We start from the raw sequence: 22,609 nt of genomic DNA, 5'->3' as shown, positions 1-22,609 counted from the left end.
CTAAAAGAATAATGATAAAAAACCCTCATTATTTACTTTAAGAAGGCTATTAAAGCTCAATAAGTAACTGAAACATTTAAATTTCTAAGTCTCTTATTTAAACAATTTCTTTTTTCTTATTTTCCTACTATTCCTCTATTTCTCAGTCAAGGAATGAACTTCATTGTAAACTGGGTAGCAAATTATCTGTTTATGTCCAACAGCCTTATTTAAAGAGGTATTATCATACCCACCTAATTAGCACAAATGGAAGATAATTTTATACCAGTGATTAAGAACATGAAACCCCAATGTGGTCCTCTGGTGTTAAAACTGTTCAATACAAAGCTTCTCAACTGCACACACACTTCTGTAACTTAGGTAACAGTTCTGCCATAAGAGATAACTCAAGTCAAAAGTGAGGGATTGAAATTAGGACTAAATGCACTTCTTGGATTTGCTTCTTTTTTCAGGTAATATTCATGTAATCAGTATATGCAAATATTTCATATTGTATCATACTCAGCTTTACTGTCTACTTGATGGAATTTTCTCTCTCATATCACCAACTCAGCTTCTTTTGGAAAGTACCTCAACTGCTCTTGGTTCCCAATTAAAATCCTCGACTTGTCAACAAGGTAACACTTTCCTCAATTCTTACCCATGGATGGCAATTAATTTGAAACTGATACTGTACTAAACTCAAGCAAGAATGCCTGCAGCAGTTTGCTAGCACATAATAAAGAGCCTATGTCAAAATGGTTAATATCAACACTTAAAATGTAGATGCTGTAAATATTTCTGAATTCAAAATTAGAAGTATTCAAACAACACAATTATCAATATATAACTCAGATGAGAAGTTTGAATAACAAAGTACTGCAAGTACAGCAAGTATGCACTATTTCCTAAATTACGTTTTACTACCTGAATTCAGAAGTCAACTCTTGGCATGGAGCTAAGACTGTGACAGAAGCCATGGGCTTCACCCAAGAACACAGCTGCCTAAGAACACAGCTTTTGACTTCAAATCAGCACAAAGAAAAAAAAATCCATAATCATTTTAGTCGGTGGAAACATGTAGAACATTTGAGAGATAACTTCTCAGATGTGTCAATAGAACTCATAGGTTCTGCAGAAGAATTCAAGTTAAAAATAAATTTAAAAAACCCTCCCTCAAGCAGGGCTTTCATACCTCGGAGTAGCTGGAATTCCTGTGTTGCGAGCCTTGTCGCTCTCTCCCATTTTATCCATCCAAGTGCCACAATTGAAGCGGTTCCCTCCAAAGACAAAGCCAGTTTCATGGTCAATGCCTGCAGTTACATTAAAACCTGACAAGAAAGAATATCAGGTGTTAGTTAATTTTTTTAGGCAAAACAAAATCTCAAGTACCCACACCCCCAACCCAAACTTCCTAACAAACAAAAAGGCCCTCCAACAAGAGACCTGAGGTAGGTTTCTGAAGGCAACTGTACTTTAAGTGAAATTTTAAAGGTAACTTGCACCATAACATATGACCAGTTGCTAACAATAAGCTATTATTTAGGCACTTCAAGAATATTACATATATATATATATATATATAAAGTAATACAGTTTTAGTTACAATAAATATATATTTTAAAAAATTCTCAATAGAAAAAGAAAATAAGAGGAAAAGGAAATACAAAATATACTCATCAACTTCTGCTGTTTTGCACAGCAAGTGTTCTGTGTATGTTACCTTCATCTCTCATTTTTTGGTCAATCTGAGGACCAGCATTCCTTTCTCGGAAATTTATGCCTTCCATATGTCGTTGCATTGCTTCCTGTATTACTTCATAAAGTGGCTGATCCTAGATTCATTACGTGTTTGGATGACATGTGAAAAGCAAGATGAAAAATGAGTAGAAAGCATTTCTTAAACCTCTAGTTTATATGATATTTCAAAGCAACTCCCACACCATCAAACATTTTCAAGTAGCATTCTTGGCAATGGCAATAACATTGTATGCAACTTTTCATATAAACATTTTTTCAAGACAAAAAGCAACAAAAAATATTTAGAAGCCGATGGAATTTTTTTTCTCCTTGCACTTGGTCTAATCAGGTGATGCAAGAAGTGCCTAAAATGTGGAATTCTTGTGCTATAATCAAATTTCACCATAAATAGCAGATAGCAACAGGTTCTTGTAGCTAGAAAAAAATTACATCCTTTCATTAAAACATTATAGTTTTGTTAAATAATTCAGTTAGAAGAATTTTTTACCACAGTGCCTGCAGGCTGAGGAGAAGAGTCATCTCTTGGGTACATCCTAGAAACAGGACACCTGAGAATGTCTAATCCGTTGGGAACAATTTTACAGTACTCCTGGATGCACTGAAGCCACCACCACACAGCATCACGACAGTTGTATCTAGCATGTGTCCCCCCACCGAGCAGATTGGGAATGAGACCATGTCTTAAAGTCCCAGCAAATGCTAAAATGATGTTTCTAAAACAAAAGAAAAATCACAGTCTTGACTAAGTTGCCTTCAAGGCCATTGTTAGACCAAGCATCAAGTACAAAGCATACAGGGTTATGATAATAGCAAGAAGACAAACAGCATTTTAAAGATAGATTCCAAAAGTTTGCTGTTGAAAGCTACAAATTACTCAATTTAGCATGAACTTCTTTTACAATTAAAAAACCACCCATTCCCTAACAAATTCCTCAACACGAATACATTTAAGTCAGTTTGTACAAAATATACATCATCTATTCATATGGAAAAGATAATTTGCTTTTTAATAGGTAGTGATATAGATCCTAAATCCAAATCCCATTGAGGTCACAGGGAAGGTTTTTAATGACCTTGTATATGATTACCCTGGTATCCATTCTGATGGGTGGGGTGGAATGGGGACGGAGGGCAGGAGTAGATGGGAAATTCCTATTAAAATACAGAGAGGTGACAGCAACTGAGGTTATGAGAAGTTTCATTTGAGAACCGTTGCGCATACCTTGCAGAAAACATGGATTCCAACTAGCTTTAAAAGATCCTAGTTGACTGCAGATCTCTCTGCATGACAAAGCTAACAGTTGGCCAAATGTACAGCAGCATAAATACATGCTGATTTACACCAATTAATTTTTATGTTTCTATTATGTGCCAAACTCCATTCAAATTAATATTAATCAAAGTACCAAATTCATCTGGCTTATGTCTGGCTCATTTGTCAGGTTAAATATTTACAGCTACCAGATTACAACAACACACAATTAGGTGATATCTAGTATCAACAGACCAATACTTGCAGTTACAAAAAAAATGACAGACCTGCATTCACACCTTTCTGTTTAGAACAGTATTCTCTTTTGCTACTTCAAGTTTTTACATAAACAACTCTGAAATTATTGCTCAGCAAGAATGATGCAAGTACTAGTGAAACAATCACTTTGTTTAAGGACAAACAGTAGCACTGCTGGAGTTAAAACTATCTTATCTCTACAGAACATCAGCTTTGTATCAGTGCTAAGAAGGCAAAAGACTATTTGTGTAGTATTTTTAATCCCACTTAGAGGGAGCTCCCAAATATGTCTAGTGTCATTAAAGTTTTATACTGCACATGAAGTGTTTCAAACATCTTGTCCATAAGCTCAGGTTTTGAGAGCATTGCTTTTTTTCTAAGTGCCTACAAAGCCAACAAGAACCAAGGCTAGGCCAGTCTTACCTTGCTTCCAGATAGCGCCCAGTAACTAACAGTAGCCCTCTTAGTGCAATAAAAGTATCCCTTCCCCACGAACGAAAAATTCCAGAAGAAAAGTGAGGTAAACCTGAAAAGAAACGTCATTATTCATCTAATTAATTGATATAGCAGAAATCTCCAAGCACACATGTATAAAATAACCAGAAGTAAAAAAAAAATCCTCATATATAACATTTTCTAGATTAAGATATTTCAAATAAACAATCACCTAGACTGAGTTCTTGATAAATACATCCTACTCTAGAATAATGTCTTCTAGAATTTCAAGATCACACAAAAGCATTTCTCATACCACTAACAGTGATGTTTTAATTTTTATTAAATCACCTGGCAACTTAACCAAAATTTAATTAAAAGAAACAGAAAGAAAATTAACCAAAAAAATCAGAATTATGATTGGAACATTTTGTTGGAAAGAGTTTATGCATGAGGGTTGTGGCATCTCAGCAGCATAAAGGGGATGAGACTGTTCTCAGACACTGTGAAAGACATCCTGCTTCTCTTTTCCAGCAGCTTAGACATCTACATTTTACTGCAGACATTATAACATGCAGCTTTAGGAATGATCCTACTGATAAGGCATAATAATTGCAACAGTAACATCCATACTTGTCTTTTCTGCCATTTCTTTCCTTTCATGATCTATTAAACAGAAACTCCACATGGCAAAGTTTCAAACCAGAAGTCTCTTGTGCATGCTCGGTCACTTTAACAAAGTATTTGCTAATTCTCAAATATGGCCTCCACATCTCTGCAAATTTACAGTACATGGCAGCAGCACTTGAGAATGACAATCTGTGTACAATTTAAAAATCTCAGGCACATCTACCAGTGAGTATGTGAAAGGAATATTTAAAACCAAACCCTTCAGTATAATTAATCTTTATGACCAGTTTAAGGGAACACTGTGTCTCTCTGCTTCTAGGTTACACTGAAGCAGGCAGATGGAATGTTATTAAAATCCAGAAACTAAGAGCAATAAAGCTACACAAGAATGATGGCAAAAAGAAGAAAAGCACTCCACTGAGAGAGATGCCACTGCATCTGTGGATGCTTAAAAGTTTCCATGGCTTCAGAAAAGGAATGAGCCAACTCAGAACCAAAATAAACTCATTCTAAGCCACAGGAGATAATACTTTGGACATAGGCAAATGCCCATAGGAAGATTGCCAGATGGTGGCAGAACATTTGGAGGTATAAATACTACTTGCTGACTGCTTTTATGCTCTTTCCTTTTGGAGACAGTTTTAGATCAGGAGTTCTGGTCTACTAATAGTTCTTTCTGAGAATGTGTAAACCATAAATTCACTCTTGTTTCTGTACTAAAATTCACTTTTTAATTTCACATTTATAACAGACAGACTAAAACCCCTTATGATAAGTATACTTATCTCGAACAAGTCTTCTGGAAAGGAACACAACATTTTTTAGAACTCTGTATATGGTAACAGCAAATATAGCAAGAAAAGTCTCTAAATAAAGCATTTATACACAAAGCTCTCCTTCCCAACCTCCATGAGCACTGCTAGAGAAAACTCCCATACTTTTAACATGAGCAAATCTTTACCCTAAACACAAGGCAAAGTGAGTGAAACTGCTACATTTTATACACCATTTCTGACATATGGCTCTCAAACATGATGCAGAAGATTTTAATATAGTTACTGAAAGCAATTTAACTGTTTTGGAAGACTTATTTTTTTTAAAAGGTTTTTCTCACTTACCAGCTGCCAAGGAAACACAACATTGTTCTTTCTGATTTGTAATCTCATTCAGCCTATAGGGAACATCATGTAAGGAAGGAGACAGATCTGGCAGACAAGGGTATTTTCCTATCCCACATAACTGAATGGAACCCAAGGAAAGGTGTTTAACAAATGTCGATCCATTCTGCACAAAGCTGTAATTCAACAGAATTAAATTAAAATAACTTTGCATTCAACTATAGCAGTCTATAAAATGTACCCTTTTTCATTTACAGAAGGCTATGACAAGCATTACACATAAGAAATTAAAAAAACTAGCAATGAACTAATACTAGCATTTTGCATTAACTGATTTTTTATCTAAGATTTAATTTGTAAATCACATGTTTTCCTAAAATGGGTGCCCAATGTTAAGAGTCAAATCTTAACTGATTACTGCCATGGAAGTGTTTATAACATGTACTTCTACAAAACAGTTAAAAACAAGAAGTTGTTTTGGTTTAGTTAATGCCTATATACACACACATAAGATTTCAAAAATATGATAAAAAATATTTTACTATGAACAAAAGTTTGTCAAAACTAGTCAGTATTTTTAAAGTTCATATTTTTACATATATATACAAAAAGTGCAAATCAAAAATCTCTTAAGGCATTCCCTGAAATAGTTGATCTCCATTCCTGACTAGCTGATCTCCAAGCATTTTTTCAGAAAATGCATTACGTTCCATGATTGCACAGCCATACCAGATTCTATTCTCATTTTAACATCCCTGTTTTTACAAAACATATCAAACAGTATTGACTTGTTCAGTATAGTCATAGCTACAATGAAGCCTCCATGACATGAGTCTCTCTTCCCTCTGCAAGAAAAAAAGAAGCAGACTCTGACGTTATTTCAAAAAATAAGCAGAGTGCTCAGGTAATGGGGAGTAATAATGAAGAAGTATTGAAGAAGGCATCAAATACAATCTGGTATTTTCTAAGTTACCTGAACTTTTAAAGGAATCATTGCATTGGTACCAAAATTATGGCCAAAAAAAAAGCTTCCAAAGCTTGGCAAAAAAGATGCTGGCTTAGGGTTTCCTCCTCCTACTGTGCAATCCCAACAGTAGTTATAAATCAAAACCCTGGATAGATGTCTGAACACTCAAGTCTTCCAAACCACCACTGTTATAAGATGGATTTGATAATTCTCTATCAATTTTCCCTTCTACATTAGAGGACTATGAAAACATTCAAATTGCATTCTCCAGCAGATAAAATTTTGTAAGTACCCAGATGCCTTTATAGCTCTGATAAACAGGCCAAGCATACCTCGACATCTGATGCCATGCCACGTCCAGAAGCGTTGTGTATGCTCCCACTAATATGGCATCAAAGTAACAAGGGATCAGGTAACGTGGAATTCTCTTTAGGTACACAAACATGGCCTTCAACCATTTACCAGCCTAGTAAAATACAACAGAATTAGAACTTGATCCATCCAAGTTCAAAAGCCAGTGCCTTCAGAATCCATACTGTTACAGTTTTTGTACATGTATTACACCCCAGTTGTGCTGTACCCTAGTGCTCCAAACTTTCTCAGAGTTAGGAAATGTGTTATAGACAGTCTGAATTTAAAAAAAAAATTAGTAATTGGAAATGAAACTAACTAGCAATTTAAAACCTTGAAGTTACCAAATAAGTATTTTTACTCACTTCTGCACAGGCTCCAGCACGTGAAATCAGACGATTACTGACATAATCAATCATCCAGTCTCCAGATCTTAAATTATCACAAAATGGATGACCCAAATCATTCTTTGGTCTAATGTCTGCCATCACTGACATTAACCCTGAAGATACAAACCCAACTCTGTATTAAAAGACATTATCACAAACAGCAGTTACAATGCAGGAGCAAAAGGTACATAGCAACAGATGCTTTAACCGGATTGCTTCTCTCCCTCTGCATAACAAGCTACAACCCAATTCTAATTTCCTCAGCATAAATTATGAACATCTTTGCAAATAACTAGCATGATGGAATTTGTATGTTTGATAAATGACAGACACTCCTCAGTAATCTACTAACAGCTCAGGTTAGATTAATGCAACTTTTCACTGGAAGTATATTTTTCTTTTACTTTAAAAGTCAAGGCACTGGTGTTAAAACACATCCTGGGCTACAGTGTTCAGCTTCAAAGCATTGAGAGAGAGGGGTTTTGTTCTACTATGAGATTTCCTGGGTACAACACCAATTAGTAGCAAGGTCAAGCAGAAAAAACCTAATTTTTATACCAAACAATGGCAGCAGCAACACAACAGCATTATTGTGTGATGTGATCTAAATTGAGCAGTTCTCATTTACTTTTTTTACTTGACAGAAAAAATAATGCTGAAACTATTACCTTGGAGGCCTGCATACTTTAGGGGTGACCAGTTTGGTATATTGTAACAGCCTCCACCATCTTCCTGTTCTTCTGCCTCACATCTATACAGCACTTGATTTAGTTCAGCCAAAGTTAGTTTAGATGCAATTCTGAAAATACAGGGGAGAAGAGAATAAAACCCAAAATAACATCAGTAAGGAAAGAGGGAAAGGATTTCACAAACAATTCTCATTTCAGACTTAAATTAAAATACTAAAATATATACAGTTCTCTCAATACTTCATCTTGGAAATTAGAAGCCTAATTTTTCAGGTCTTCAAGATGCTCCCAGATGTTTCAATGTTTATTTAGAAACACAGTATTATGTTCAAAATCACACCCAAACAATCACACCCTAACACTGAGAAGTAGACTTTTTAAACAGTCTACTAACCATGTTAAAAAGTCTACTTTAGGCAGCAATTACACAAACTGGGAAGTTTTTCAGTATTAGCTCCACTTACTATTACACATATAAGAAGACCTCTCATAGTTTTCATTGCACTCTGACAATTCAAACTCCACCTGTATCACCATCACCAAAACTCAATAACCCCCAGTAGATGTACATAATATTCTCAGCTCCTCTAGTAGCTCTCGGTTCTAAGTCAGAAACTTAAAGAATACTTACGAAGAAAATGGTGTTTTTAATATTGGTGCTGAGTGATCATCAGGAAGACTTCCAGATTTAAAATGAGAGCTGAACTGGATCAAATGATTGCGGAGTATCCCCACAGCCTCTTGTGCCTTTGGGTCCAGACTAACTCTGTACATAAAAATGCACATCTTATAGAAATACAGCACTTAGAAGAACTATTCTCCAGTCTCCTTTCACACTTTTCAAACCCACACAGCCATATGGCAACAATAGTAACATACCTGAATACTATTACACTTCCTGGTGTTAATCTTTCAAATTCTATTTCTTGAACGAATTCATTTGGCCCTTTTATAGCAGTTCCAGCTTGCTTTATGATTTTACTCTCTTTTATCTTAAAAAAGAAAATAAATTTGCAACTGAAATCCACTGTCTTTTTTTTTAATACAAAATATGACAAATTAAAAAATATTGTATCAGAACATAGTGAAGGAGGCTAATTACCTGGATATGCTCTCTGAGTTCCACTGTGAAATTAGGCAATCCATTTATAAAATGTGTATCTTTTTTGTAAGGACTAGCACTTCTCTCAATGGTCCTTGCCTCAAGTACTACTTCATCTATTTTACCTAGAAAAAGTTCAACCATGTTGCAGCTCTTAGGATATTTGAAATGAAAAAAGTGATTCTTTTGAAATTATGAAACAAAAGCTAAAATGAAAAAGCTGAATATTCAATAGACAAGTCTCTGTCGCACAGCAGAAGAACAGAAACATATTGCAAGTATTTCAAATACCTATAAATATTCCTTACACACTCATATGCTGTACTGTATTTAAAATGGCAATTTTTGTTATTTTAGAATAAATTAATAATAAAATCAGATGTCTTTTACTGGTCATCAGCTTTCTTAATTTGCCTATTGTCTTTTAGGAGACTATGCTAGACTGCTTTCCAAACTGCAGCTACAGGTGGTTTAAGCAGTAACAATTTATTATTAATATACAAATTCTAATTTTCTGTATCCTTCAAGTAGTTCACAGACATAAGGTATGCAAGTCTTGTAAATAACTTAAAATATAATGCAACTGATTTTAAAACAAGCACACAGACACACTCAAAGAATTAAGTATACTTAAAAAGCCACTTTGGAAAGCTTCTCTTCAGAAACATTTCCAGGTAATGCATAGAAGTCATTATACTTTGCTACTTTTAAGTACAGTAAATACTCTGCATAATTAATTATGTATTGCATACATATACTATGTATTAATATATGTAATGCATACATATTGTCTTCACATTACTTATTCAATACAGAGATTTATCAAGATATATTTTCAAGCTTCAAAACCACCATATATATATTTGAAAGCTGAACAACAATCAAATCAATGAATAGGATAAAATTTTAACCTTTTTTCCCTGTATAACAGAATAAACAATAATCCCCCCCAACTCTGTACAATTACTATGAACTATTACTAGTTCACAAACAAGACTATAACCCCCCTCCCCTCACGGGGAACTTGCAGCAGGATTATACTCAATATGAATGTTTCTAAAAACCCTAAGCATTGCAAGTCTGTTATTGGTTCTTAAACCACTTTTGAGACATACATGTTAGTACATAAATAAGGAGTGTTAAATACTGAAAATTCTCATATGGATTTCGTGAGCATGTGCTTGAAGTTAAAAAGCATAAATAACTTGAAATTTTTGTACATGACAACAGCTTTTGGAAAGAAGTCTGTTTACCTGGGATACACATTTCAGGTACTTCTTTACTGTAGAAACAAGTTTTAGGATCCCTGAAGGCAGTTCGACACACAGCCACAACAGACTGGTGTGTGTTAGGGCAGTGTCTTGTCACTGCAACTATATCTTCATCAACTTGATCCACATACACCTAGAAAAGACATAACATTGCAACTGTGCTCACTCAGAGCACACATATGAAGAAATTGCAGTGTTACCCTCACTTCTTGCCTGATTAAAGCCTTTAGCCCCCAGCTCCTGATGCAGCCTGTTTATGGCCAGCCTTCCTGCTAGAATTCCTGTTTGGAAATTAACTTCACCAGAGGTCAGATGTGCTGCTGAACTCCATTTTGAATAAAACCTCTCTTCAGATACTACAGAGATCTGTAAAAAAAACCAAATTTAAACAAATATGAAGTACTCTGGGAAATAACCACACCTTAAGGTCTGAACTGTAGAAAAAAATTCAAATTTCCTATGAAGCTACACAATCTGAAATAATGTCAGTCAGCAAGCTACTTGGGATTCCAAACAACATTAAAATATGTGTTCTACGATGAGAATAAAAGGTATTTTTAAAGGTAGCTTAGGAGTTGAACTGGAGACACGTACCTGGTGTGGTACTAGTTCATCATAGCCTTTGGTACTTCCTGTAGCACAGCATGCCATGGAAACAATCATTGCACTAGGAAGAGCATCATAAGCAGATCGGTGCTACATCAAAAAATATATAGGTAATGAATAGTGAAACCAGGAAAATTCAATTCTCCCAATTCAACATACAGAAGATGCACTCAATCTAACAAAGGAAATGCTAATCCCATGGTCATCATTTCCTCAATTATAATACAAATTATTGGAGAAAATTTCTACAAATTAACTAAGAAAAGCAACTTAGAAAAATCATCAAAATAAGCACTCCCTGCCCACCACCTCCTCTCATTCCTGCCTGTAAACAAGCTCAGGAGAACATGTCAATAAGCAGCTGGATGGCAGACTCAAATCAGTTTATTTAGGAACTTTATATACTTCTCCCTTGAAAGACAAAGTCTTAAATGTCAGAAAGTATTGCTACAAAATTTTTTTCTCTGCACGAAAGCTTGAGCTGAACAGCATTTGTTCTAAATATTGTTCAGGATATCCAGATTGCATCAAGCCCTCCCACAGTTCGGAAATATCACTCCCGATAATATTAAAGGTAATTTTTTTGGTTGTTGTTGTTTACGTGCTCACCTGAATTGGACATTCATTATCATGTGTGATATCCATAAAGAGTGCATGAGCAATAGCTGGCATCAAAGGCCTCAAACGTGGCTGAACGAAAGATCCGACAGGCTCACCTCCAAAGCGATAGACCAACCTCCCCTCTTCATGGCTATTGTAGGCAGTCATGGCCTCTACAGAACAGAACACCTAAGTGTTTGCATAACAATAACTACCACACACACAGCACTCACAAAGATGTTAACGTGGCATTTAGGAGTTGTTATTTTAGTGTGTTCAATCATAAAAAAACCCAAAACACATATAGCTATATTCTCCAGTGTGGAAACACAGCCTTGGGATATTCAATTTATTATAACAGATTAAGGAAGAGAAAGCTAATCGGAAAAAAAGGATTAAAAAGCAGAGATCAAGCTATTTCTCACAGGCTTTGAAAAACTCATGCAACAAAAATCAGACATGATGCAGGACTTACATAGCAGAACTGTGCTACAACTCCTTTTTCCTTCACTAGATTAAGAATGAAATATTTAGCCTTCTGTAAACTAACAAAGGAGATCTTCTCTTATTTTATGGCTAGTACTTTATTTTCTGCCAATTACCAAAAGTCACAATACGGAAATTTAAAGGACATAATCCAGTAGAAAACTTTTTCTTGAAAAGAACATGTCATCTATAATCTCTTGTTGGAAAGAGACCACACACGCAGCAAGCCTACCTCTTATTAAGGAGGTAATGCCCAGCCTATTCACAAAGACATTGTCCAGCTCCTCATTTCCTGTGAACAGTTCAGCCACTACATACAAATCGGCTCGCAATTTTCTAGCTGTGTCCAGCATGTACTGCAAAAAGCACAGCCAAAAAAGCCACAGAAAGGGGAAAGGTAGATACAAAAAAGGACAAGTTTCAAAGCTAGGCAGGGATTGGACAATAGGAAAATGCCATGCAGCAAAGATAAACAGAAAGCCAAAATTAAGGAACAAAACAAGTTGTTACACAGAAGAGGACACACAAACGTAAGCAAAACCAAGAATTAGCATACATCACAGGAGAAGTTAAACAGAACATGAAGAAAAGGTAATTGCATAAGCAAAGAACATGAATATGTAAGAAAAATAAAAAAGCATACCAATGTTAGTTTCACATTTAAAACTCCAAACCATACATGACAATCCTACATAATTTTCAACTGCTTATTGTACCTCTAATCAGGCTGGTAATTCCCAGGCGGTTGACAAAAACATTGTCAATGTACTCACTGCCCGTGAAGAGTTCAGCTATCACATAAAGATTAGGTCTGACTGATCTGGCTGTTGCTAGCATCTCCTATAGATCACAATACATTTTTAATGCAAGAAATCCATTGTCAGCTATGTACACACAAGCATTAACATGAATGTTAACAGAACATAAATGATAATTCAATATATGCAGCACATTAAAAATGTTGATAACATGAAAGTTTCAGAAAACCCTGGTTACATTTTACAGATACTACTTATGGATTGAGTAATTCTAGGAAAATTTCCGTAGACTTTAAGCTAACTTTGTTTTAAAACAAAGCTACTTAAGCTACTTTGCTTTAAAACAAAATCTTAGCTCCAAATACAAGAGCAAAGGTTGGATAAAAGAGACATCTACTGAACAAAGAAATCTGAGCACCACTTCAGTTTAAGCCTTTGTAGTTACCGTTCCAAAAATAGTAACACTAAACAAAAGAATGGCAGAAGTTTTGAAAGGGCTGCATTTAGGAGCTACTTACAAGTTGTATGGGTAAATCAACTTGCTTTAGAGAGCTCTTCATAGGTTTAGGTAAGCTCTGTTACAAAGTTAAGACTAAGCACTAACAAGATGCACTACTCCAAACCTATTTAAAGCTAGTTTACTAGGCAAGTACAACTTTGGGATGTAGTCAGCTCCCTGGGAAACAAGAAGCACTAGTCTCAGCAATACATCTGCCAGATGAAACTTGTTGCAGGAGTTCATTACCAGCTTTTAAATTCTGTGAAGTGAACCACTTCTTGTTTAATTTAGCAATAGCAAAATATATATGGAAAAAAAAACCCCAAAAAACCAGCCAGACTTTCAATCAAGTCTTGGCAATGACTCCAGCTCAAACTGACATACTGGATACTGGCAGTCATTGCACTACACCCACAGCTCAGTGAGGGAAAAGCTAGCCAGGCCCATCCACATCCACAGTATTTCAGCTAAAGTAGAGAAGTAAAAGATACAAACTATATAAAACTATACCACTCTACTCTACTGTTTAAGGTAGCTGAAACCATTCCTGAACCTCAGCTGACAAGAAACCTTGATTTCATGCAATGAGGAAGATTCATTCCCAGTTAAACTCTGCCACCTAAGTCCTGCACTGTTGCTGTGAGATCTGCAGGATCTATTTCACTGACAGGAGCTGCTTTCTAACAAACACGTTTAATTTTGCGTACCTCAGCTACATGAATTGGTGTTGAGTGACAGTTGTCCAGACGAACTCCATGGAAATACTTGGCAGTGATTTCAGTGTATTTTTTCATATGTGCCCAGAGGTATGGGCAGTCTTCAGGTTTATTACCATAACGCAGCTTCACACTGTCTCCCCAGCAAATGAGCTCTCTTCTCAAGTACACATTTGAACCTGTAAAGGAAATAAATAAATAAATTCACTTTAGTGTGTGTGTATATATATATATGTATATATATATATATATATATATGTATATATATACACAGAGAGAGAGAAAGAGTATAGAATGTGCACCAAAATGAAAATGTGGCATTTTCTATTGCTGAAGAACTGAAAAACACTAATGAACAGTAAAAATTCTAACAAAAATCATATCAACTCAAAAGTCTATATATACTACACTGATGCAAAATTTCACACTCTTCCATGGGAACATTTAGCTTCTATAGTGATACTGCAACATTTCCTCATATTGAAATAAAATTCCTTTTAATTCTTCAAAGTAGTACAAAAACCTGCACTTCAGAAAAAGAAAAAAACATCAAACAAGCAAAATGAGTAGTTTTGCTTTTCACACTGGTAAAATTCAAAAAAGAAGCTCATTATTTTATCATAATTTGTCACAGTCACAATTTACAATTTTATCTTCTATTAACAGCAGACTCTGATGAATTTCCAAAGCCACTAAGCAAAAGAAAAGGAACTATAAATTACCACAAATTCCCAAAACATTCACGTAAGCACAGCCAACCCTTTTCTTCACTAACCACAGCACAGCCAGACAGAGAGAAAAACGGTGTTTCTTTGGATGTACACTGCAATTTTTTCAAAGGATCATTTAGAGAACTGGCTGCATTTGTTTTGCAATTCCTTTATGGTGCCTTTGTGTACCACATTTTCACATTGTGTTCTAAGTTGAATTAATGTGTGGCATAAAACAAAGGCATAACACAAATATAAAGTACTCACAACCCTGTAACTGAGTTACAAGAGAAACCTCAGTAATGGAAATTAAAAATGCTAACTAAAGCCAGCGACTGAGAGAAAAAACATACAAAAATCTGTCTAGAAGAAAGGGCAATAATCTGAAGGCAATTAAACAAAAACAACTTGAAACACCTATTATCTCAATCCTCGAGAACAATATAAGTAAATAAAATTTAGTGAAAGGGGTGTAGATTACTTTGCAGAAATCAAACTCAAACTTTCAGATGTTTTTTAATTACAATTAAACTGGCCCTTGTTTCATTTAGTTTACCAAGTGAATGGCTTTGAACACAAGTTTTTTTTTCATTTATTGGATATCAACACTGTCCCCAAAGGAGTTAGAATGCAATATTTTAGTGCATGGTGATTTCATGCCCTATTTTACCTTCACAAGTAATCTGCATACTTAATTTGGATTTACTGGGTCATCTCTTGACTGCCTGACTGCCACTCAGTGGACTTTTCAAGGATCCAGTTTTTGCTCACTAATGCAGTAAAACACTATTCACCTTTTCATTGCATTAGTTTTTCTGCCACACTGTCATTGTCTCATGGAAATGCCAACAAGCACTGGTGTTGGAACAAAGTACAAAGTAAGCAACAAAGACAATGACAAAAGTGGGGAGGCAGGACATCCCCATTTCAGTGGCAGAAAGCTGGTAATTTCCCTCTCAAATCTTGTAAAACTGTACCTCAAATTCCAGTTCTTATAGTTCATCTGTATGCTGAATGGGAAATTAAAGTGCTATAAGTTTAGTATCTGCTATTCTGCAGCTTCATAGGAATACATCTGGAAAACAGACAGATTAAATAAAATCCTTATTGCTTTGGCTAGAGTATCAAATGGTTTGTAAGAATTCAGATTTCTTTTACAAACCTGGTTCTGCAAAGTTTCTAAGAGGATCATCTCCCATAACCCAGCCATTATGAGCCATGAAATAACAAGCTTTATCTGGCTGATGTATCATAGCTTCTTCTTCCTCCACAGTCAGCTCTTTGAATGGATATGTAAAATATCTATGGAATAGACAGGCAATTAAAAGAGAAATCAAAGAGAAATTACGTATGGTAACCTAAGCTGCGATTCATTGCCTTTGAAATTAAAGCATCTGCTATGAAGTGGCTTGTACATAATACAGATAAAAAAGAGAGCAACTTGCATAAATGATGGAGAGTTTTCTATTTTGAAGGAAGCTTTAAAGGAGCAAGAACAGATGTTGCCACTATCTTGGTGTCAGCTGGTAATATAAGAGTAAAGCCGTAGCTCTTTAGATATGAGGGGCATCAAGCACATAAAACATGAAAGGTGTAAACTTTCCTAGCTCTACTCCTCTTCCACCTACAACAGCAATTTGCACTATGTAAGGTTTTGATGTGCTCTGAGTATTGTCTCATGCTTTCTGATCACATTTGTTTCTGAAATAGCTATTGCTGTTGCTTAAAAAAACCCTGTCAATTTGCTAAGTGGCATTTGTCCATGTCAAAGAAAGCCTGTATTTCTACATATAAATGTATACTTTTATTGAACTTGGAACTTGCTTTCCCTGGATAGATTCTAATAGTTTCCAAACAAACAAGAAAACATGTATATACCTGGTAACCAAGGGATGTTTTCTACTGATAGGTCCCAGCTTAGGACCATTACAAGCGATTCGTTCATAAACCACAGTCCCCACAAGGCAATTGACAGCCTGGAAGTAATCAAATGATGCATTATTGAAATGCCTTTGTTTATTTGCAATTTTAAACAATTCAGCATTAAAACAATAATTTCAACACCTGTTCTTGATGGTGACAAGTTTGCCTGTATTGCTCAGCATTTAATTCCTCAATCCTCTTGCGAAACCAGTTACAACATTCTTCTATTGCAGCTGGTCCATTGCTTATCAGGAGGACATAAAAAGCAGAGAACAATTAGAGAAAAATATTTTAAAAACATACAGCATAGATTACTAAAAAGAATCAAAAACTAATTTTTCCTCATGTCTGAAAAGAAGGTCTTTTTTTGGCTTTGTAAGTTTAGCTTCACTTAGATTTTAACTTGTAATCAGTAATACAGTACCTGTGTGGTACAAACGTTGCTAGTGCTATGTTCATATCTACAGTACAGCCAAGCCGTCTATAATCAGGGTCCTGAAGTATTTGAAGATGTTGATTTGGATCAGATTTAGTGCCCATTTTGCCTGAGAACAAAACAGAAATGAGTACTCAAAGTAAAAACAGGAATTACATTTAACAGACACACAATTTTTGTAATTCTAGCATAACCAAGATGCAGGTGGATGAAGGTACTGAAGGTCTTTACAGATTTTCCTAGCCCTCAAAGCATTTTTGTATGCCTAAATCAGCACAGGGGATGTCTCACATAGCAAAAAATAGCATTATCTTGTTTTCTGTCTAACTGTTAAGCTTACCTAAGTCTCTTGAACTATAAATACATAATTCACATGCCTCAGCAACATGATCTTCCCTTACCTTGAGTTAGAAGGGTTTTAAATTGCTGCACAGCTTTGTTAACATCCACTTGGAAAAATTCCCATAGTTTCAGTTTTGGATATAAATCTTCATAAATTATTTTACGTAAACACTGTAAAAATAAAAAAATGCATTCGTTACTAAGGTTGTTTGTTAATATAATTAAGAAAAGTTAAAAGAAAGGGGAAATAAGGGCTTATTTCAGTAAATCTATCTGCAAAGCATACACCATTTTTTGTGTATTTACACAACTCTAGAAATATCAAAGGTTTATTCAGCTATTTATGCAGTTCATTAGCTTATACTTCGTTCTCAGTCACTTACATTCAAGTGCTGATCATTTTCAATCAAGGGAGGGACCCCTTTGGCAATACACTTTCCATCAGCCACCATACCAGTCAAATGCCACAGAGCTCTGTCCAGGACCCAAGCTGGCTTCAGGTGAGGAGAATTTACAAGGTTATAGCCACATTCCGGATGCATCCTGAGCCATTCACTGTTAGTAGCTTAGTGAAAAAAGGGAGGGGGGGAAAAACCAAACAGAAACGTAAATACATAAGCTGAACCCTTAGCTGTATTTTGAAAAATCCTAACATCGAGAAGCTGAGCTACTATGGCACATACAGTTCATTTATTCACATTTACACTGAAGTTTCCCATGTCAATAGAAAATCCTATCTTGTGCAGAAATGTTATTACTGATTTACCATTATTACTGATTTTTTTGGTCAAACATACAGCTGCAGAGACTCTAGAAAAACTTTCTGTTAGTTATATAAAGATATGCAATAGTATCACCAATTCTAAAACACCAAAATAAACCAACTAAATTTTGGTGCAAGAAATACATCAAATACTGAATTTGGTATTGATATTCTTGTGTGTTGAAAGCCAAACATACATCCCAAACTTATAATATAAAGTTGTTTCTTTTTTAATATTCTTCATCCTGTCAAGATGCTACATACAGCTAGAGAGGAAGAGTGCCCACATCCCAAAAATAATTAATGCAAAATATAGTTAAATGGGCATTTAAGAAAGGATTAGCTGTGATACTGGTGTCCAGAGAAAGAAGCTGAGTTGTAGGAAGCAACATCCCTGAGTCCTACACAGCAAGATGAGTGCACTGTCTGGTGCATGCAAATGAACACTCATTCAGGCCAAACACTGTACCCTGTGTCTATCTGCCAAGCTTCCCCTGCAGCATCAACAAGCACCAGAAGATTGCTGGACATTAAAAATTAACTGAGAGAAGGTAAGGAGCCTTCCTGGAACACAGGTGTAGTATGTGGTATTCTAATATAGACAGCATGCATGCAGCAGTACAGGTAAATACATACATAGCACAGAATTTTCATTTTGGAAGCATAATAATGAAGAAAAATCCCAGAGTTAATTTCTTTCTATTTTTGCATCTCTTTTGCTATGCTGTTTAAATGAAAATAAGTTTCATATATTCTTTTGAATGAATATTTCAAACTGAAAATAAAAAGAAAACCTCACAGAATGCCTAAGAACAAAAAACAGGTTTTCAGAAAAGCTGAGAAAAACAGAAGTAGTACTTCACACATGGGGAAATATATAACAAATTATTATATTGAAAACATGAAGAGTCACTGATGTGTCCAGAATTACAGCAGAACAAGTAACACTTAAAATCCCAAGTTTACTTAGTTCAAAGAAGTTAAAACAAAAATGTCAAAGCGAAAAAGAGAAATACTACCTCAGTCTATAGTGTGAACAGCTCTTCTGAGCACCCATCTTGTATCTCAAGATATAGCAAAATTTCATCATTATAAGGTCAAACCTTTTGTGGAAATTAAAATCCTTGTGGTTCCAATAAAACCTACTACTAAATCCACCATGTTTTAAAGTTATGTAAAGCAATATCAAGTTTAGGCTGTCAAAGGCTGTTCCAGGCCAAACGGATTATTCCCTCCTACTCTTTTTTTCTTTATCCTTTACTACTTCTGAAAAAAACTTGCTTCTCCAAAAAGTAAAACCAGCTTGTTCTATTTCTTCTAACAAGAACTATAATTTACTATAAAGGAATTTCATAACTAAATACAAATAATTCTAAAAAGACAACACATAATTTAAACCTAAAGAGTTAGCATTAAAAAAAAGTCAACAGGCCTTCCATTAATTCTGGTACAGAAGGATGTTTCCTGATCAAAAATTAAGTTCCAGTGATTTGCAACGTAACATAACTGCAGAAGAAAAATTATCCAAAACATCACTGGTGATGATATTTGCTACAGCTAAGGAAATAATACCATAGGAAAGAGTACATGTATAGAATAAACTAAGTATAGGAATATGGAAATTCCAAGATATGGAATTACAGAAAACTTTCTAAAATTCATTACATTCTTCTCATAAAAATCCAAAATTATTTTCTTAACTAACACATTTTTTACATAAATTAAACACAAACTTTACTTGAAGGTAAGATTTACTCAAGTGCTATATTTCAATTGTACAACATTTGCCTCTTCACTTTTTCACTTGCCTCTTCACTCTTCACAATTTACTTCACTTATTTTTACAACTTTATATGATTTATTACAGCCATGGAAAGCTCAGAAAAGAGAAAAAACCTCCAACTGTCTTTCTTCTGTCTCCTGGTGAAAAGTAAATGCAAATATATCTCTTATTTGAATATAGGCAGTTACCAGAGAGGGTTTGCAAGTTTATCTGTGATACTCCTGCAAAGATGCCAAAGGCTTGGGGACATTTCACATCAGCACATGACTTCACTTTTCAAGTTGAGCCACAGATGCTGCCTTTCATTAGAGCCTCACAGAGACATCCAGAGCTGATTCCCACTGTTCCTTGCTGTGCCCACACTGTGGGCTTCACACCAAACACCTCAGCTTAATGCCTGATCCTGCAGGTGATGCTGCTTGGCTCCCACAGGGGGAGAGGGGAATCAATGCCATTTTTATACAATGGTCTCCACTAGAAAGCAGAAACTACCAACAGATAGAACCCCTGTAAGCTGAAGGGTCACGACAGGCAACAAAGTCATCAAGGATACCTTGCTTAATGATCTAAGAACCACAATCATCTGAATATTTCTATCCTCTTAGAAGATACTTTTGAACATCTTTCCACCAGAGTACAAACATTGAGTCATCCACCCCAATGAAGATTACTTTAACTCTGAATGTAACCTGAAAAAGTCCTTCTACAAATGTAGCCAAATAACATGACATTTTCCTTCTCAAATATATTCTGGTGTGTAACTACTGTAGTTAAGATCTTTCTGTCCATCAAAAAAATTCCCCTTAGCAGCATGCAAATATACACTGTTCAAAAATGAGAGGATCTCAAGCATTGCTAAGAAAAACTGAACATCTAGTTAAAAAGCATAAGAAATTTTTTATTGAGAACTGGGAGGATGTTCAAAAGCCTGATTCCTTCAGACACAGAGCCAACAACTATAATTAGTAACTTCTCAACCAACAGACAGGGAAAGCACTGTGTTCCAGACTGATTGGACAGGAATGTTTGGCAAAAGTCAACACCAAAGAACTAAAGCAAATAAAGCTTGAAATTCACAAATGATTTAGTTTTAGGCATTTTTGACCCTCAAAAGACATCAATCTACATAACCCCTTTCTGCAGTCTCTGGTATGAGAATGGTAATTATGATCTTTAGGATTATAGTATGCAGTAGCAACTGCATTAAAAACAAAGAAAATTCATTATCCAAATAATCAACAAAATTACAAATTCTTAAGCACTACACTTTAAATTTCATCAGATCACACAGAAGAAAATCCACTGTCCCTCAAGCAATTGAGAAAAGTAACAGCTTTGATGTATTAACATATCTATGCCTAAAAACAGCCTGTCCCAAACACAAAGCTCTCTTCTTTCTTCCCCCACAGACTGAGCTGTAACATTTTCCCCATTACTTAATCCTACCTTCTTGTTCCAACTCTGTTTCTAGTCTGCATGTTAGACCCAAATTAGAGCAGTTACTTTTAAGCAGCTACAAGCATAATACCCTATTAACAAGAAAGTACTCAGTTATATTCATCAAACAATTCATAATACAGACTCTGTTCAAATATATGGGAGCTGCACACCACAGATAATGCAGATAGGCGTATTATATAAATACAGATACACAACTTAGTAATTCTTTTTAAGAAGGGCTCTCCTCACTCTTTCAGGAGCAATACTAAGTTCTTTTATACCTGTTACAGAGACGTATCAGTTATAATGGCAAGGAGTTGTCCCGGATTTGAGAGACTCAAAGACAGACACAACTACATTGTTTAAAACAGCTACTAAAAATGGGTTAAAGAGGGAGAAGTTAAGGGAAATAACAAAATAGAATTACAGGACCAATCTGGTTAGCAACAAATGAAAATCATACCAGTATGATTGTAGACTACATCTGTGATGCAAAGCATATTCCATTCATTTTTCAGTTTCTCCACAAGTGCTCCTATATCACTCCAAGTGCACTTTTTATTATGGTTTGAAAATTCAGGGTTTACTTCTAACTGGTCAGCCAATGAGTAACATGATCTAGATAGTCCAAGCATCTGTAGTGGCGTAAAATGAATCATGTTGTAACCTATGAAATAAAAACCCATTTATTAAATGAGAAAAAAACCCAAACCAATCAAAATTAATTGAAAGAAGCATAATAAGCTGCACTTATGTACTCAGAGATGCTGTTTGGAATAACCAATGTAAATTCATCTGAATCTTCCCCTTGAAATTCTATGCAACACAAGCTTTAAAAATCACCCTGTCAGTTCTACAAACTTCCAAGTCTATCTGAAATTAAAACAATAAGTGGTCTCCAATATTAGGAAATCCCTGAATTTCTGCACTTCTGCCAATATTTTAATCAATTCGCTGACTTAATCTGTTAGTGAAATTGAATATAGTAGAAAATATATTATCAACAAAGAATCTATTAATTGTTTACACTGAAGCTCTTCCATGTAACTTTGGGTTTTGATCATAAAACAAAAACTTCTCTCCTTGAATATGTCTATTAGCATTACCTGTTTCTTTTGCCACTTTCAGCCTATCTTCCCATTCATGAAATGGTCCCAGACACTTAGCGAGGTATGTCTGGAGTGTAACACAATCCAAAGGCAGCACATGATTATCAGCTCCAACGTGCAAAATAGGATCCACAACTATGTAACCACCACCACTTTTTTCATTTCTAGGAAAAAGTAATTTGCATTGGTATAATTAACACCCATTGTACCAGTCTGTTTCAGAGAGAGAATTCTAA

General features: G+C 35.3%; 1 protein-coding gene across 1 annotated transcript in view; it reads right to left on the bottom strand.

The window, feature by feature from the left end:
• AGL (amylo-alpha-1, 6-glucosidase, 4-alpha-glucanotransferase) overlaps positions 1-22,609 on the bottom strand; it is a 34,078-nt gene that overhangs the window by 6,926 nt on the left and 4,543 nt on the right. The window contains exons 4-28 of the mRNA XM_066555419.1: positions 22,371-22,537; positions 21,728-21,931; positions 17,662-17,843; positions 17,338-17,449; positions 16,925-17,045; positions 16,642-16,744; positions 16,456-16,553; positions 15,740-15,879; positions 13,859-14,046; positions 12,127-12,250; positions 11,418-11,581; positions 10,797-10,898; positions 10,416-10,568; positions 10,185-10,335; positions 8,932-9,056; positions 8,709-8,821; positions 8,461-8,595; positions 7,809-7,939; positions 7,117-7,253; positions 6,733-6,866; positions 5,434-5,609; positions 3,674-3,776; positions 2,228-2,453; positions 1,703-1,814; positions 1,175-1,310 (exon numbers count right to left, since the gene is read on the bottom strand). Of these exons, the coding sequence (XP_066411516.1) occupies positions 1,175-1,310; positions 1,703-1,814; positions 2,228-2,453; positions 3,674-3,776; positions 5,434-5,609; positions 6,733-6,866; positions 7,117-7,253; positions 7,809-7,939; positions 8,461-8,595; positions 8,709-8,821; positions 8,932-9,056; positions 10,185-10,335; positions 10,416-10,568; positions 10,797-10,898; positions 11,418-11,581; positions 12,127-12,250; positions 13,859-14,046; positions 15,740-15,879; positions 16,456-16,553; positions 16,642-16,744; positions 16,925-17,045; positions 17,338-17,449; positions 17,662-17,843; positions 21,728-21,931; positions 22,371-22,537 (3,537 nt within the window). The remainder of the gene's footprint in view (positions 1-1,174; positions 1,311-1,702; positions 1,815-2,227; positions 2,454-3,673; positions 3,777-5,433; positions 5,610-6,732; positions 6,867-7,116; positions 7,254-7,808; positions 7,940-8,460; positions 8,596-8,708; positions 8,822-8,931; positions 9,057-10,184; positions 10,336-10,415; positions 10,569-10,796; positions 10,899-11,417; positions 11,582-12,126; positions 12,251-13,858; positions 14,047-15,739; positions 15,880-16,455; positions 16,554-16,641; positions 16,745-16,924; positions 17,046-17,337; positions 17,450-17,661; positions 17,844-21,727; positions 21,932-22,370; positions 22,538-22,609) is intronic.

The sequence above is a fragment of the Molothrus aeneus genome, chromosome 9 (assembly GCF_037042795.1).
Source record: "Molothrus aeneus isolate 106 chromosome 9, BPBGC_Maene_1.0, whole genome shotgun sequence".
NCBI lineage: Eukaryota > Metazoa > Chordata > Aves > Passeriformes > Icteridae > Molothrus > Molothrus aeneus.
The sequence above is the reverse complement of the archived record's forward strand: the minus strand, read 5'-3'. Positions and strand labels throughout refer to the sequence as shown.